Here is a 17,581-nt window from a genome sequence, read left to right as displayed (position 1 = left end):
ACGGAGCAGAAACCCGGGTCCTCCTGGGGCTGCCTCCCCCGCCGCTCTGAGAACCAAACACGGAGGGTGCCCTCAGCCGGAGGGGCTCTCGGTCTCCCTGGAAGTGACGTGTGGGCACGAGGACACCACACCCTCAGCACAGCGGCACCCCCGCGCAGCCCTGTGCCCGAGGCCCCGTGACACCCCTCCGTGACGGCCGCTTCCTGCTGCCGCTCTGCCCGTGGTCGCTCGTGTAAAGGCCGCCCGGCCACTGTTGCTGCCGTGTGTGCCCTGAGCACGGGGCGAGGAGGCGGGTCGGGCAGTGGCTTCACAGCCCAGGCCCCCGCTCATCCCACCCTCGCGTGTGGTGGCGGCAGCCTCCACACCCAGACACTGAGGCTCCGAGTGGGGGCTGGCCTGGGCCAGGTGTGCACTGCGGCGGGGGACGGGCAGGTACACGCTTGCAGCACAGGCGAGGGGGTCGGTTAAGCCTGGCCGGGCTCATAGCTGGGAATGTGCCCAGCAGATGGACACTCAGGGGTGACCGGAGCAGAAGTTGGCTTGGGGTTGGAGGTGCGTCCCGTGTGCCTGGGGCTGTGGACATGGGGACCTTCCAGGCGAGCGCCGGCTTTCTGACGGCTGGCGCCTGACTCAGCAGCACAGGCCCAGGGTCAGGAAAGCACCCCACCCACCCCTCTCCGGGGAGCCCAGGGCGCCCTCCGCCCCTCTGGGGCCCTGTCCCCCTCTGTGTACACTGGGGGAGGCTGCAGGGCCCCCAGAGGCCCGTGCCCACACTTGTCCCCAGTGAACAGCCCCACCTGCCCCCCCGTGGGGACCCTCGGAGTGCCCCCTGCTTGTGGTTGTGTTTGTGCAGTGTTCACACCCGCACTCCAGCTCCAGCCCACCCGGGCCCGTCCCCAGGACACTGTGGCCCTTGCCCAGCACTAGCCACTGCCGGCGCTGCACCCGGAGGCCAAGCACACATTGCCTTTTAAGGCAAAGATCTGCTGTGAGAAGCTGAAGGGAAAACATTTCCCTGGCATTCAGGGAGCATTTTTCCTTCCTGTTTCTCTTAAATAAACCACTAGCAACTTTTCAAAACAGAAGGGAAAAAAACGGCAAGGTCAGGAGCTGCAGACCTTTCATCCCGTGTGACACCCCCCGTGCCGCCAAATGTGGGCCTCAGCGGGGCTGGCGGGGGCGGGAGGGACACAGAGCCCTTGGGACGGAGGACGGCAGTGTCTAGTTCGCGCCCCGTGCGGGGCCCGCGGTGTGTTTTCACCCAGGCCCCGGAGGCAGCGACGGGAGCGCCTCTCTTTCTGCGGGCGCTGGAGACCACGGGGGTATGAGCTGGTAGGACCCAGCCGCGAGCCGCAGCCCCCGGGCCCAGGTCCTCGGCCCGCCCACCCTCCCCTGCAAGGTGCCGTCCCTCCGGCCTGTGGCTGCCCCTTGGGGTGGGAGGCCGCACTGGGCTGTGTGCCTGCCCTCGGTCTCCCTCGATCATCCTCTGTCCCAGGGGATCCCTCCTTGAGAGTCTACAGCCGAAAGTGGCCTCTTCTGGTCAATGAGACTCAGGACGGTTTGACTGATTTGCAGTTTGTTTTCTGGAAGTCGTGATGTCTGCCACTAAAGAGTTCAGTCATTCAAGTAAAAGAAGCAAGAGACTAATCCGTGCTCATAGGGGTTTTTTCCTTCAGTTTTTCAACCCACGCCAGCCCAAGAACCCAGTCTTAACCTTGAAACGTCATGGGCCTACAGGTGCAGGAGAGGGCAGCTTGCTCCGCACTGGCCGACGTGGGGCGGCGGCGCCCGGAAGGCAGCCCCTCGGCACGCCACTCACTTCACCCAGCTCGGGCTCCGGCCTGTGGCAGATGCGGTGACTCGGGCTAACGTCCCGGCTGCAGGCTCTGGGCCACTCTGTTGGGCAGTTTTCCTCCTTAGGGGATGTGCCATCTCCTTGGCCTGCCTGGGCCGCACACACCATGGCCCCGGCTCCGGCCGTGGGGGCAGCTGGAGGGAGGCTGGTTCTGGGGCCGCCGCCTTCTCTGCCGAGGTGGGGCCGGGGCTCCCTCAGCCCCAAAGAGCTTTGGTTCACGGGTTAGGTACTGACGCTCCCTGTAGGAGAACAAAGACGTTGCAAAAATACGTATTCGTGCATGTAAAAATAGCCATAACAGGCCCATTCTGTGTTATATAACAGCATATTTTTAATGGAAAAGAACTATTTTCCTGACCAAGAAAAATTTTAGTGAAAAGTGGCCATTTCGTGACATCTCTAACATCTGCTCACGCCTACTCCCGTCTCTGCCTGGAACCTGCACCGTGCACTTGGGAGAGAGCGCGGGCCAGCGGGCAGGTGTCAGGCGGGTGAGCCGTGACCTCGTGATGACGGGAGGCCTCAGTGGGGTGGCCTGGGGTGTCGGCATGCAGTGGGTGCTCAGTAAGGGCGGGCTGCTGGGTCACCTGCGCAGCAGGGCGCACGGCGGGACTCTGCGCGGAGGCTCAGGGCCCGGCCGAGTGCTGCGCAGCCCTGTGGCCCTGCGGCGGGACCCAGGCCCAGGTGGGGGCCAGGAGGGCTGCAGGGCCGCGGTGTCCCATGTGGCGGCTGAGCCGGCTGGTGTGGCCGCCCCCCCACCCTTTGGTGGTCCCGGAGCTCCCTGCCCGCCCTGGGTTCCAGGTTTGGGCCCCTGACGGCGGCAGGGGAGGGCACGGGCGCAGGACAGCTTCCTCCCACGCCTGGGCCCACGGGAGCTGAAGCCCCCGAGGCGTCCCCCCGGCACTGCTCGTCTCCTGGGCCGGCCCGCGGCCTCCACGCCTGCACCTGCCGTGACCCCGCGCTCCCTTCTCTCCGCAGGAAGTCCAAAGCCAAGCCCAATGGGAAGAAGCCCGTCGCCGAGGAGAAGAAGGTGTACCTGGAGCCGGAGTACACCAAGTCGAGGATCACCGACTTCGGGTTCAAGGAGCTGGTGGTGCTGCCCCGGGAGATCGACCTCAATGAGTGGCTGGCCAGCAACAGTGCGTGGGGGCGGGCCGGCAGGGCCGGGAGGGCAGCCCCCCTCCTTTCCCCCAGGACCCCCCAGAGCTGGTGCTCAGCGCCCCCCCCCACCTGCGTCGGCTGGAAGCCGAGGCCCGGGGTGGCCAGCCCTCCCGGGCACTCAGGGTCCCCTCAGATGCGGGGACTCAGTGCGGGTCCTGGTCGCACCGGGGGACAGGACACCAGGGCCAGGGGGCACCGTGGGACGGGAGCGTGGCTGCAAGGCCGGCGGTGCTGTGGTGGCGGGAAGGCCATGGCCTGTGGGAGGGGTGGCGGACTCACCCCCGCCTGCCAGACAGGCTCCGGGTTCATGGGATGCCCCACGCAGGGCACGGCGCCAGCTCTCCTCCCGAGAGCGGTAGGCTTTGTGGCCGTGAGCTGGTGCTGCCGCCTGCCTTAGCGGTGTCCCTGATCAGCTGGTGACCGTAGAGCAGGGTGTGATCAAGGGGCCGGGGTGGGAGGGTTGCTGCCCCGCCCCTCGTGGAGGGGACTCCGTCTCAGGCCTCGGGCGCCCTGCCCAGCTCAGCACCGTCTGGTCCGTGCCGCCCGCTCCCGAGGACGGTGCTGCGCTGGGGCCACGGTCTTTGGTCTGAGAGAAGCACCAGCCCCCCCAGGAGGGTCCCGAGGAGAGAGGCTCTGGTCCGCCTGGGCCTGCAGGACGCTGGAGACGCAGAGTGGCTCCACGGTGTGGTCCTCACGCCCGGCCTTTCTCTTCCCTTCCAGCCACGACGTTCTTCCACCACGTCAACCTCCAGTACAGCACCATCTCAGAGTTCTGCACGGGGGAGGCGTGCCAGACGATGGCCGTGTGCAACACGTGAGTCGCTGCCTGGTGCGGCCCTGCCCCGGGGGCTCGGGCAGGCTGTGGCCGTGGCCCCGGCCGCTGCACTCCTGTCTTCTCAGACCCCACGCTCGCGGCCTCCGCTCGAGGTCTCCCAGTGGCTCAGGGCCTCCCTCAGCAGGGTCCTCGCCAGGCTGCACCTCCTGTGCTCACGGGCCCAGGGCCTGGCAGGGCGACGGGAAGCAGAGCCCTGCAGAGGTTGGGACCCCGGCGGCGTGGGTCCCTCCGGGGCACAGGTGCTGGGAGCCGGCCAGGGGCTGACAGGACGCGTTCCTGGGGGCAAGGACGTTTCCCCAGGACGTGCCCGCTGGGCTTCCTGAGACAGCACGGTGTGTGTTTCTCTGCTGTGGCTCCCGGCCCCACTGGCTGATGGCTGTAACTCAGAGCTCCTGCTCTGCGTGGAGGCCCTACTGCACCCCACCCGCTGCCGGTCCGTGGGGCTGGGACGCCTTGGCGCCTTCCCGTGAGGTGACGTCCTGCAGGCCTGGTGCAGGCTGCTCTCTTCTGGAAGCACGTGCCGTTCGTTTCCTCAGTAAGCAGGCATCCCTGAGGGGCTCCAGGGTAACCCACTGCCTCTGTGGCAGCTCTTGGAGGCCACGTGGATAGGAGAGCCACCACGTGGCCCTGGGCTTGCCACCGGCCCAAGTAGCAGAAGCCACAGAAGAGGCCACAGGCAGGAGGCCAGGTCTGCAGGGGCTCAGCCCGGGCAGGGTGTGGCACGGGGGCACAGAAGCTCCTTTCTGACATCTCCTCTGCAGGCCGGGGGCTGATAGGAGCACATGTGAGCAGCGGGCCTCCACTAGTGGACACGTCAGTGCTGCCGTCCTGAGTTCACCCTGCCTGTAGGCTGTGGGCAGACCCAGCTCAGGCCAAGACACGTGGGCCCTCCTCTTGCTGAGAGGCCACCCAAAGCCTCAGCACAGGCAGAGGGTAGAGTTCCCCCGCCCTTCAGAGGGCACAAGTGCAGAAGACAGCTGCTCTTCACTCCTTACTCACCCAGCGAGAGCCACTGATGGTATGCTCAGGTGTCACGTGTGTCCCCAGATAGCCACAGCCAGGCGTGGCCCAGGGAGGATGGGGCAGTGTTGGGTGGGCAGTGCTGGGAGCAGGCTTGAGGTGAGCTTGGGGCAGGAGAACATGAGCATGGGACATCAGCGCTGTAGAGCAGACATGGCCACAGCAGCTGCAAGTGGGCAAGGGCAGCACTGCAGAGCCATGTGTGTGGCATGCTTGGAGGACGTTTGCCAGCTGTGTGCCTGACCAGGCGGCGTCACACGTGGCCTATGGGCTGGCGAGTGGGAAAGCCGGGGCCCCTCCATGGCGCCACATGCCCTTCCAGTATCGATGTGTTTGAGAAGAGGCTCCTTGAAAGAGCATAGGATTTGGTGTCAGGCAGATGTGTGTCTAGATGCTGGCTTTGCCATGTAAAACTTGGAGATCTGGGGATTTTGAGAATTCTACTGTTCATTCTTCTCACCTGTAACCTACTTTGTAGAGTTTTTGTAAATTTATATGAATTGATATGCATATAAATGCCTTCGTAGGAATCATTTGAGATCAAGGAATGGAAACACATGAATTAGTTTAATAGAAAAAGGGAGTCTGTCAGGGTCCACAGAGCCACTGCTCTCCCGGGACCATCCAGTCCTCCCGGGGCCGGGAGTGGGGCCGAGGCCCAGGCTGGAGGCCCTTCTCCGCCCTGCTGGTGCCTGAAGGACAGAAACCTAAGGGTAATGTTGGCATCCCAAAAGAAGAGGAGAAAGGGCCATGCCGAAAACATATTTGAAGAAATATGGCCGAAAACATATTTGAAGAAACATGGCTGAAAACTTACCAAATTTGGTCAAGACACAAACCTACAGATTCAGGAAGCTTAATGAACTCCGAGCAGGCTAAACCCGATGAATCCACCACAAACACATAACCAAACAGCTGGAGAGAACACACACCTTAAGAGCATCAGAGCCAGCAGCACTGCACCCGTGGGGACGTGGTGCCGGTGGCTGTGGCTCTCCTTCCCCCCCGGGGGCCAGGAGGAGGCTCCATAACATTGTTCAGGTGCTGAAAGGAAAGAGCGGTCCCCCCGGGAGTTCCGCGTCATGCTCCTCAAGAGTGAGGGCAAAATAGAGACATTTCTCAGAGGAAGGGAGACTACAAGGGTTCACTCGCAGCCAGCAGAGCTGCGCAGGGAGCTCTTCACACAGGAAGGAAGTGGTGCTAGAAGGGACCGCAGGACAGCAGGATTCGGGGAGAGCAAGAGACGGGAGATGTGATAGGCCGCTCCACTCTTCTTCAGCTCTTTAAAGCGTGTCTGGTGGGTGAGCAAAACCCATCACCCTGTCTGATGGGTCTTCAGCGTGTGTGGATGGAACACTGAGACAGTAGTAGTGTCCTGGGGCAGGCAGAGAGCCCTGTGTGCTGGTCGGCTCTGTGATTCCGCTTGTGGAGGTGATACTTGGCTCCAGGTACAGCACGGAAAGGTCATATGCATTTTATAATCCTTTGAGCAATCTCTTAAAAAAGTTACATAAGTGACATAGTCAAAATCATAATAGATAAACTAAAAGGAAATACTAAAAATAACACAAAAGAAGGCAGGAAATATAAGGAGTGAAAAACAAAGGGAACAAATAGTAAATGATGGTAAACTTAAATTCAGACAGATCAGTAATTACAGTGAATGTCAATGGTGTGAACATGCCAGTGACAAGACAGATCATAAGAATGGATTTCAGTGTATACAAGAAATTCACTTTTTTTTTTTGCCATGCCACGTGGCATGTGGGATCTTAGTTCCCCGACCAGGGGTTCAAACCTGCGCCCTCTGCAGTGGAAGCGTGGAGTCTTAACCACTGGACTGCCAGGGAAGTCCCAAGAAATTCACTTTAAATGCAATGACATTGGTAGGTTAAAAGTGAAAGAATGGGAAAAGATATACCAACAAAGATATACCAAATCAGAAGAAAACTAAAGTGGCTATGTTAATACCAAAGTAAACTTCAGAGCAAAAAATAACTAGGGATAAAGAAGAAGATTGCGTTATTTACAAAAGAGTCAATTCATCAAGAAGTACTGACCTTGAATGTGTATGTACCAAACAACAGAGCTTTTACACAAAGCAAATGGACAGAACCAAAGGGAGAAACAGACAAAATCACATTATGGTTGGAGATTTCAACATTCCTCTCTTGGTAATAGACGGACCTAGTAGGCAGAAAGTCAGCAAGAATCTGGAACTAAATAACACCATCAGCCAACTGGACTGAATTGATATTTACACAACACTCCACCCTCGGCAGTAAAATGCACATCCCTTTCAAGTGCACTGGGATTATTCTTCAAAATAGTGTAGATCATATCCTGGCTCACAAAACAGACCTTAGCGAACTTTGAAGAATCAGAGTCATACAGAGCAAGTTTTCTGACCATAATTACATTAGAAATCAATAACAGGAAAATGTCCAAACATTTAGAAATTAACATACTTTTAATTTTTTTTTTATTTATTATTTTTGGCTGTGTTGTGTCTTCGTTTCTGTGCGAGGGCTTTCTCTAGTTGCGGCGAGTGGGGGCCACTCTTCATCGCGGTGCGCAGGCCTCTCACTGTCACGGCCTCTCTTGTTGCGGAGCACAGTCTCCAGATGTGCAGGCTCAGTAGTTGTGGCTCATGGGTCTAGTTGCATGTGGGATCTTCCCAGACCAGGGCTCGAACCCGTGTCCCCTGCATTGGCAGGCAGATTCTCAACCACTGCACCACCAGGGAAGCCCCCAGAAATTAACATACTTTTAAATAATCCATGGGTCAGAGAGGAAGTCTCAAGGAAATTAGAAAATGTTTTAAACTGAACACAAACGAGAATGCAACATATCTGAACTTGTGGGGTGCAGCTAAAGCAAGGCTTAGAGGAATGTTTATAGGATTAAACCACTTGTTTTAGAAGAAGAAAGATCTCAATACAATCTAAGCTTCCATATTAAGAACCTAGAAAAAAGAAGAGCAAAAAAAAAAAACCCCTAAATTGAGCAGAAGGAAAGAAATGGTAAAATAAGAACAGAAATCACCGACATTGATTTCTGAAAACAGTTGGGAAAAATTAATGAAACCAGAAGCTGACTCCTTGAAAGGGTTGGTAAAATTGAGAAACCTTTAGTAAAACTAACAAAGATAAAGAGAGAAAAGGTACAGATTATCAATATAAGGAATGAAAGGGGAAATAATGATAAACCCAGGAGATAATAAAAGGATAATAAAGAAACATCACAAATATCTCTGCATACATTAAATTTGACAGTTTAGATTAAATGGACCAATTCCTTGGAAAGCACAAGATATCACAATTTACCCAAGATGGGTAATGAAGTAAGGCAAGAAAAAGAAATAACAGTCTTTCAAATTGGAGAAGAAGAAAATAAAACTGTATTTGCATACAACATGATTGTCTATGTAGGAAAAAAAAACAAAACCCAAGGATTCTAGCAAAAAGTCGAATGAATAAATTTAGCAAGGTCAGCACACAAAGATCAATCATAGTTTGTATACTGGCAGTGTACAATTGAAACACGAAATTGATAAAATTATATCACTTACAGTAGCTCCAAACACAATGAAATACTTAGGTACAGATCTAAGGAAACATGCACAGGATCTTTATGCTGGAAACTACAAAACGCTGATGAATGGAATCAAAGACTGTCGTGAATGGAGAGACGTACTGTGTTCATGGATGGGAAGACTCAACACACCAGAAGTGTAAATTCACTTATTGCAATTTCAGTTAACATCCTAGCAGAGTTTTTATTGATATAAACAAGCTGATTCTAAAATTTATATGGAATAGCAAAGTCACTGGAATAGCTACAATGATTTTGAAAAAAGAACAGTCAAGTTGGAAGAGTCCCACAGCCTATTTTTAAGATTTACTGTAAAACTGTGGTAATCAGGACAGCATGGTGGTGGTGAAGGAAGAGACACAGAGATCAGTGCAACAGAGTAGAGTCCAGAAATGGACCCCCACAAATGTGGCCCCTTGATGTTTGACAGAGATGCAAAAGGAATTCAATGGAGAAAGGACAGACTTTTCAACCAGAGCTGTTGGAAAAACCAGTCATCTGCATGTCCTCTTCTGCCAGAATTAACTTGAAGTGAATTCTAAATCTAAATATAAAACATGAAACTTTTAGAAGAAAACGCAGGAGGAAACCTTCATGATAGTGTTAGGCGAAGAGTTCTTGGTCGTGACACGAGCCGCAGTCCATAGGCGAGAAAGAATCCGTAAACTGGGCTTCATGAAAATTTAGAACTTTTGCTCTGAGAAAGACACTGTTAGGAGAAAGGGAAGACAGACTAGAGAATAATCCCATGTCCGAGAAAGGACTAGTGGGCGGAATGGATAAAGAGCCCTCACAGATGATCAGTAAGAAAATCTGGTCACGAGTGGAGAAAGGACTTGGACAGATCATGGAAGAGGACCCAAGCAGGGCAGATGAGCACCTGCGAGGCTCTGCCTCATGAGCTGGTGGAGAAATATGAATTCAGACCACGCTGCAGGAGCGCCTGATGAAACGCGCCGGGTGCCGGCGAGGATGGAGGGGGTCCCGGCGGGATGGCCGCTCCGAGAACGTGTTGATGGTTTCTCAGGACACAAGGCGTTCACCTACCGTGGGCCCAGCTGTCCCACTCCTGGGCGTCCACCCTAGAGAAACGAGAACTAGTGCTCATACAAACACCTGCCCGGGAGGGTTTTAACAGCCTGACCCATAATTGCCCCAAACAGGAGGCCACACAGGTGTCCTTCGGCAGGTGAATGTCCGGACAGACTGGCGCGTCCACAAGGTGTCCATCTCAGTGGCATGGATCGCAGAGCCCAGCTCAGGACATCGCGTGGCGTTCCTGAGGACATGTCACTAGTGTGCTGGGGACTGACCAGCAGGCCGGGGGCCAGGGTGGGAGCTGTGCCCCGTTGTGGGTCCTCTATTTGGGTTAAAATGCATAAGACTGCACGCCAAAACCAGTCAGCTTTACTGTGTGACAGTTCAAAAATAAAATGAAAACGAAAAAGAGGAACGTTGAAAGCAGAGTGTTCCAGCTGTCACGCAGGCGGGGCAACTACAGTGCCCCTAAGGAGCTGGTCTCTCCGGGCCTGACATCATGAAAACGTTTCCCATTTTCTAGCTCCGGCGGTTTTTTCTGACTGTGGCACCCGTGGCCAGGCGCATCCAGCACCAAGCAGGGGTGGGGAATCGCTGGGGCAGGTGTCTGACCTCTGTCTGGGGCCCCTCCCGAGCTGGTCCGGGGACCCCAGGGGCTGTTGTGAGGAGAGGGACGATTCATTTGTCTTTTCACTGAGCACGTCCTCGGATGGTGCCGATGTCCGGGCAGGGGAAGGGCGGCCAGCAGGGCCACCCTGTGGTGGGGAGGGCTCTGGATCCTTGCTGGGGGCCGGCAGGGAGCTCGGCAAGCTTCTTGGGGCTTTGTCTGACCAGCTCGGGGGCCTTGTGGGGCAGCCTGGGAGCAGGCGTGGCAGGGAGGGCTCTGCTGAGGTGGCACTGCAGGTGTAGGGCGGGGCCTGATACCCAGGGGCAGTCAGAGCTGTGTCCCCTTGTCCACTGAAGGCTGGCCTTTTTCCTGGTGGCCTGTCCATCTGTGTGTGGGCTGTTTTCCCTGTCCTGCAGCCTGACCCCCACCCAGCCCTGCCAGGGGCGCAGATACGCTAACCGGTCCTGGGGGCGGGGAGGAGCCTTGGTTCCTGCCAGAGGGAGTGGGGGGCGGGGCTCGGCGGGCGGCGCGGCTGCCTTGAGGTCACGTGGGCGGGGCGTGCCTTTTTATTTCGGCTGGAGTCAGGCTGGCCACGAGAGATGGGGACCCTGCTGTCCCGACGACAGGCCTGGCAAGGTGGTGGGGGTGGGTGAGCCCACGTGGCTGTCACCCAGGGGTGCTTGGTGAGCTCAGGAAATCAGGGCAGGGTGCTCAGAGCCAGCCTGGGGTGCTGGCCTGGGATAAGGTGGGATGGTGAGGTGTTGGGGGAACTGGTCTAAGCCAGTTCTGAAGCCAAGTCAAGTCAGCTAAATGGGGGCGGGGATGCCGGGCGGAGGTCTCCGGGAAGCCGTCTGGCTGGGGCAGGGGTGTGGCCGGGGTGGCGGCTAGGCCACGGAAGGGGGTGCTCTGGTCACTCGCTCGCTCACTGACAGATGCAGCCTGTGTCCCCCCAGCCCCGCTATGGGCTCCGAGGGTGCAGCTCTTGGCGAGCCAGCCTGCAGGTACGGGGCCTGCTGCTGGGAAGACTGCAGCCCTTGGTGGGAGGGCTGCTGGTGGCTGCAGGGGGAGCCCACCAGGGGTTTGTGTTTGTGCTGCTGGAGGATAGGCCATGTTTTCATGAGCTAGGAGACGCGCTTGGTTTCACGGCTGGGCTTACGCGGTGAGAAGAAAACCCAGGTGTCCACACCCCGAACACCCTGGCCCACTCCAGCCTGAGGACTGTCTGCCCCACACCCACCCCCGTGTCCGGGGCAGCTTGGGGTCTTTGGGGGGCGTCCAGGGGCCAGATTCCCGTGTCCTGAGGCCTCCTCACCCCGCCCGGCCGCGGGCAGAGGTTTGGCCTCTGCTGGTGGCAGCAGGGATACTACTGAGGGTCGAGGCCCGGCTGACCAGTCACGGCAGGGCCTCCGGGACGGGCTGGGCACAGCGCGGATACCTCCAAAATCATGTGTAAAACAACACGCGTTCCTTTGAGAGAATGAAGCCTGAGGCCACGTGCAGAGCGGAAGGTGCGCGTTGGTTTCCTGATGCTGTGCGCAGCCAGCTCTCCTGGCCGCGGGCGTCACCGCCCCCCTCTGTCCCCACAGACAGTACTACTGGTATGATGAGCGGGGCAAGAAGGTGAAGTGCACGGCCCCCCAGTACGTCGACTTCGTCATGAGCTCCGTGCAGAAGCTGGTGACCGACGAGGACGTGTTCCCCACAAAATACGGTGCGTGGCCCCTCCCACCCCAGGCTCTGGGACCTGTGGCCTCCACTACCCCCCCCCACCCCCCATGGCCGGGCCCTCGAGGTCCCCCTGCCGGGGAGGGGGCGGCTTGCAGCCATCGAGCAGCACCCACAGCTGTGTACAGCCCTGAGCGGGCCCAGCGGGGTCCCAGACCCATCCTGAGCTGCCGAGGGCAGCACCTGGCCGACAGGAGGTGCCCGTCTCCCGGGTCCCCCCTCCTCTGCGGCCCAGGCCACAGAGAGCGCCCTGGGCGCCTGTCCCGGCTTTTAGGCCATGCGCGGCGGGTTCGCGGGCCCCGCACAGAGGCGCCCAGTACAGCTCGCCAGCAGCCACCCTCGCGGCCCCGCCCCGGGTGCCGGCTCACTCAGGTGTTGCGGTGGGCGGCTCCGTGAGGGCTGCGGGGTCGGGGCGGGGGGCGCGGTGGGGCCAGGGCGGGCTGACCGCGGCCCCCTCCCCGCAGGCCGCGAGTTCCCCAGCTCCTTCGAGTCCCTGGTGAAGAAGATCTGCAAGTACCTGTTCCACGTGCTGGCGCACATCTACTCGTCGCACTTCAAGGAGACCCTGGCGCTCGAGCTGCACGGACACTTGAACACGCTATACGTGCACTTCATCCTCTTCGCCCGCGAGTTCAACCTGCTCGACCCCAAAGAGACGGCGGTCATGGACGACCTGACGGAGGTGCTGTGCGGCGGCGGCGGCGGCGGGGGCCGCGGGGGCGGGGACGGCGCGGGCGGGGCGGCGGGCGCACAGAACCACGTGAAGGAGAGGTGAGCCCGGCCGCCCGCGTGGGAGAGGCGGCGCGGCCGCGGGGGAGGCGGCGCCCGGCGGCGCGCGGAGTGTGGGCGCGGGCACTCTGCGCCGCTGGCACCGAGAACTTTGGGACTCCGCTCGTCTGCTCAGCAGGCACTTAGGGACCGCCCCCGTCCAAGTCCCCTTCTGTGGGTGCGTCTCTCCCGGTCTTCCGCGCCCGCCCCGCCGCCGGCTCGGCCTCCGGGGAGACACGCGACAGGCGGGGCTCCTTCCCCCGAGGCGGGGACCGCAGGCTTCGCTTCCACTGTGTTTCGTCTTGGTTCGGGCTGGGGGTGGCTTTCTCCTGCTCTCTCCCGCTTGGTCTGGACCTCGGCTGTTGGTGGCTCAGGGCGGGTGGGGAGGGGCCTGTCTCCCTCCGCTGCCCCCGCTGCCCAGGAGGGGCCCCCGGGCTGGCCGGCTCGGATCCCGGTGCCCTGGCGGGCGGCCTGTGCGGAGACGCGGCCGGGGGCAGGGGGAGAGCCTGGCTTCCCTGTGCGGGTGTAATAAACAGACTTCTCTCAGGTCAGCGCCTGCGTGTGTCCTCAGCGTCTTGGTGCCCTGCGTGGAGGGCGGTCTGGCCACACCCCCCTCTCCTCTGCCCTCCCCCGCCTCTCTGCGCCCCTGGGGCAGCGCCCTCCCCTGCAGCCCGGGCGGTGGAGCCCTCTCACTGACCAAGGCTGTGCTGGCCAAGGGCAGGTGCCACCCTTCCTGCAGGGGCCGACCACAGGCTCCCCTGCTGGACGTGTCTGCGGGGGGCGGGGGCCGTGCTCTGCGTCTCGAGTCTCCAGGGGCCCTTGACCACTCACTCCCTGTGCTGTGCCCTCTCCACGCAGGCGGCGGGGACCCTAGAGTGTGGGCTGGAGGCGGCGGGGCTGCTTCCCAGCCAGCAGGCCCGTCCCAGGGGCTCTGCTGCAGGGACCACCTCTGGGCAGGGCAGCACTGCCTGGGGGGTGGGCATAGGGAGAGCTCGCGAGAGGGCTGTGTGCCTGCGGTGCCGGCTGGGCAGGATGGCCGTGGCGTGAACAACCCTGGAGCTTGTCCAGCCCCCTGTGGGCAGAGGTGAGGGGCTGCCATAGGGCCCCGTCCCCTGACCCTGACATCGCGCCTGGTGACGCAGGGACAGCCTTCTCTGGTTGGTAATTTCTGTTGTGCTAAGCACCCCCCCACCCCGCCAGCCCTTACATGGCAATGGTGGGATCCTGGGCCCTGGTCTCTGTCTCCCAGCTCACTGGGGCTCCTGCGCCTTCCCTGCCGGGTCCCGGATTTCCTGCCCTCTTGACACTCACCTGGTCCTCAAGCTCAGCTGTGGCCAACAGACCCTTTCTCTGCTTTCCTGGCACGTCACCAGCCCCTGGGGCCTGGCGGGACCACCTGCTACCTCTGTCTCCCGGAGTGGTGGCTCCCGGCTGACCACCGTGCCGTGTCCCCACACCCTGCTGCCAGGAGCCCTGCGCCTCTGGGGAGCCCGCAGCCCCTCCCGGGCCATCCACCCCGTCCGCCGTGCCTTCCTCCCCTCTGCCTTCAGGCCTTGCTGTGAACCCTTGGCCCACAGGCCACGTGGGCCCCTCCTCCAGGTGTGTCCCCCTCCTCCTCTTAAGTAGAGGCCTCAAGACACCCGTGGAACTTGACCATGGGCCGGGCCTGGGGCCCAGGGAGGGCCCTCTGGGGGAAGCAAAAGGAAGGGCAGAGTGGGGCCGGGCTGCTGGGTCCTCCAGCTATACGTACAGCCCGACTTGTAAGCAGTCAACTTGGATATTTAGCCGAGGAGACCTCCAACCAAAGTGTTGAAGGTACAGCCTGCGTTCTTCTTGCTGTGTGTAGTGAAAGAGGAGATGAAAGAGAAATTGAGGGAAGAACTGTTAACAAAAGGGAGGGAAACACTTGATGATTGGAGAAATTCTCAGCCAAGCCAGACTGCAAAAGACGCTAAAATTAGGAGATTCACTGTCGGGAAAATGTGCCCTAAAAAGAGAAAAAGTCAAGGGTAGCTGGACAGCCTTTTGTTAATACCTCAGAAAGATGAACAAGGTCAGAGTATTCAGTCCCACAGAGGGTTCTTTGAAAAGACCTCAGTCCTCTCAGCAAAAGCCAGAAACAGAGGAAAGATTATCTTGGAAGGATCTGGAGGAGCCTCTTGTCTTATGGAGTGAATCCCCATGACATACACAAGGGACCCACATGGTTCTTGAGAATTTAATTCCATCAGAAACCCTGCCAGCTTGGACTGAAAGGGACAGAGGATCCGGTGAAAGGCTGTTGGACTCAGAATTCTCCGGGCAGGAAACAGACTGATGAAACCTCAGCTGAGGACACTTGCTACCTTTCTTAAAAAGAAAGGATGAAGGTGGAGCTGTGAGTCCTCAGGGCAGAGCCTTTGAGCCACAGAGGACGATTCCCAGGCCTTGATGGGCACCTAATGGGGTTTGCCCAGCTGGATTCTGAAATTGTCCACCTCCTTCCATTTTCTCCCTTTTTGGATGGAAATATCTGTACCTGGCATCTTATGCCTGTTCTACCGTTGTATTTTGGAAGTGGACAACTTTCCTAGGTTCACAGGTTCAATATGGAAAGGAATTCTGTGCTAGGATGGATCGTACTCAAAGTCTCACTTATACCTGATTCAGATGATTTAGATGAGATTTGGGGTTTGACTTGAAACTGTAATGGGTTGAGACTTTTGGAGACCTCAGGAATGGGGTGTGTTTTCCACGTGAGGTAGATGTGAGACTTGCTAGAGGGCAGTCTGTGATAGGCAGAATAATGCGCACCTCCCCCCCCCAAAGAAAAAGAGTCCACACCCTAATGCCTGGAAACTGTCAACATGTTACCTTCCATAGCAAAGGAGAAGTAAAGCTGCAGGTGGAATTAAGGTTGCTAATCAGCTGAACTTGAGATGGAGAGATTATCTGGGCCCAGTATAATCACAAGATTCCTCAAAACTGGAAGGGGGCGGCAGAAGAGGGAAAAGCAGAGAGATGGCAGTGTGAGAAGGGCTCAGTCTGATGTTGCTGGCTTTGAAGACCAAGGAAGGGGCTGCGAGCCAAGGGTGCAGGCGGCCTCAAGAAGCTGGAAGAGACAAGGAAATGGATTTCCCCCAGGGTCTCCAGAAGGAACGCAGCCCTGCCAGCACCTTGATTATAGCCAGTGAGACCCATTTCAGGGAGACGCAGTTCTTGACCTCCAGATCTTACTTAAGATGGCACATTTGTGTGGTTTTAAGCCACTTGGTTTTTGGTAACTTGTTACAGCAGCGATAGGAAACTCATACATCTGTAAGATGGGCCATGGAACTCTCTCATAGGGTCATTTTGAGGGCCCACAGAGATGATGCACTTCGCCCAGGGCCTGACTCCAAGGATGAGTGTGACAGACAGCAGTGCTTGGGCTTGTGACTAACAGCATAGACCCCGCAATCCCACCTGAGGCACCAAGGCCGGCGCTTGGCTCCCCTCCCTCGTGTGTGTCCGTCTCTGCTGCCCTCCTCCTCCGCAGACATCCCTGCCTTGAAGTTCACACAGGTTTCCTCTCTTCCTGGCACTGCCACTGTCTCTGCTCCCTGCTAACCTCCACCCCTTGCTGAGTCACACCAAGAGACCTGGGCTGGTGGTGGGGAGTGGCGTGGGCCCAGGAAAGGGAAAGTGTGACGGGGGAGTGGCGTGGACTTGGTGGCCTGGGGTGAGGGCAGGAGGAGTGGGCACTGAACCACGGGAGAGGGGAGGGCAGGACGAGGACCAGCCCACCTCCAGCCGCGAGCTCCCTGGCTGCTGCAGCGGCCTCGTGACGCCGCGAGTCGCTGCATCTCACAGCTTAGGAGCCTGGGGGGCCCTGTGCCCCCGCTGCCAACTGAGAGCACGGACGGAGTCCAGGGCAGGAGGCCCCTGGCAGAGCAGAATGAGGGCTGGGCTGGTGCCTACCCATCCCCGCCCTCGTGTGCGCCCCCGCCCGCTCAGGCTCTGCCACCCGGTAGTGCTCGGAGCCCCTGTGGGGACGCGGGTCAGACTGTCTCCCTCCACCCCCATCCATGACTGCTTTGGTGAGCACACCACGTGGTTTGTTCGCCAGGAACCCAGCTCCCAGGCCAGTCGGGCTGGCTGCCTGAGAGTGGGGCCTGAGAACTCATCCTCTCGCCAGGTGCTGGACCCACCACCATATCCTTTTTGTTTTTCACAAGTACCCATTTAAATTTCTACTTCATAGAAATGGTGTGGGGACCCTTTGGCTTAAGGCTCAGCGTAAAGTGCTCAGAAGGTGTCTGGCACCATAGTAAGTCCTTATGTGTTGGTTTTTATTTTATATTAGTAAATATTGACACTAACAGTTTTTGGTTTAGCTTGCTTTGGTTTCAGAAGTGGGATTGCAGGAAAGTGGCCCCTTCCCACTAAAGGAGTGCGGTGGTGGGCATACGGAAAGCTGGCGGTCTGCTGGGCATACTGTGGTATTTTCTTTTGGGGACTCCATCATGTGCCCACTAGGGTTGACACATCAGACTGCAAACGTCCAGAGGGCCAAGTGGGAGACAAGGAGGCGGCCGTGTGGCAGCTGCTCAGTAAAGTGTGTGCAGAGCCACAGGTCAAGGAAACCGGTGGCTGGCCAGGCGCCACACAACCACGTTCCCTGCCGAGACGCAGCGACCAAATCCCCTCCTTCAACTTAGTTCTTAAGCTAAAGTTAATGGGACACCATGCAGTCCAGAGATCGCAACGGAACCTGGCCCCAGAGTACCTTCTGAGGCCTCCCTCAAAGGTGGGGTGCTGTGTCCGGGGCTGGGCAGAAGAGGGCCCCAGCTCCACGTCAGCAGACCCTCATTCGTGTCCTGGGCCTTGTGCCCTTCCGGCAGAGCCCCCGAGCTCACAACTAAGCCGGTGAAGCATGGCACACTCCTGGCGCTCTCCAGCAAGGGGGTGTAGGAGGCAAGAGCATGAACTCTTTAGGGCTGATTCTGTCCGCCCTCAG

At 58.5% G+C, this 17,581-nt stretch overlaps 1 protein-coding gene across 3 annotated transcripts in view; it reads left to right on the top strand.

The window, feature by feature from the left end:
- The window catches only part of MOB2 (MOB kinase activator 2), a 53,602-nt gene extending 40,448 nt beyond the window's left edge, over positions 1 to 13,154 (top strand). For all 3 annotated transcript variants that reach the window (XM_082341789.1, XM_082341787.1, XM_082341788.1), the window contains exons 2-5: positions 2,834 to 2,994; positions 3,737 to 3,830; positions 11,697 to 11,821; positions 12,300 to 13,154. In XM_082341789.1, coding sequence (XP_082197915.1) covers positions 2,834 to 2,994; positions 3,737 to 3,830; positions 11,697 to 11,821; positions 12,300 to 12,610 — 691 coding nt within the window. In that variant the 3' untranslated portion in view covers positions 12,611 to 13,154. The remainder of the gene's footprint in view (positions 1 to 2,833; positions 2,995 to 3,736; positions 3,831 to 11,696; positions 11,822 to 12,299) is intronic.
- Positions 13,155 to 17,581: the final 4,427 nt, after the last annotated feature.

This window comes from Balaenoptera borealis (genome assembly GCF_965194805.1).
Source record: "Balaenoptera borealis genome assembly, chromosome: 11".
NCBI classification, from domain to species: Eukaryota; Metazoa; Chordata; class Mammalia; order Artiodactyla; family Balaenopteridae; genus Balaenoptera; species Balaenoptera borealis.
The sequence above is the reverse complement of the archived record's forward strand: the minus strand, read 5'-3'. Positions and strand labels throughout refer to the sequence as shown.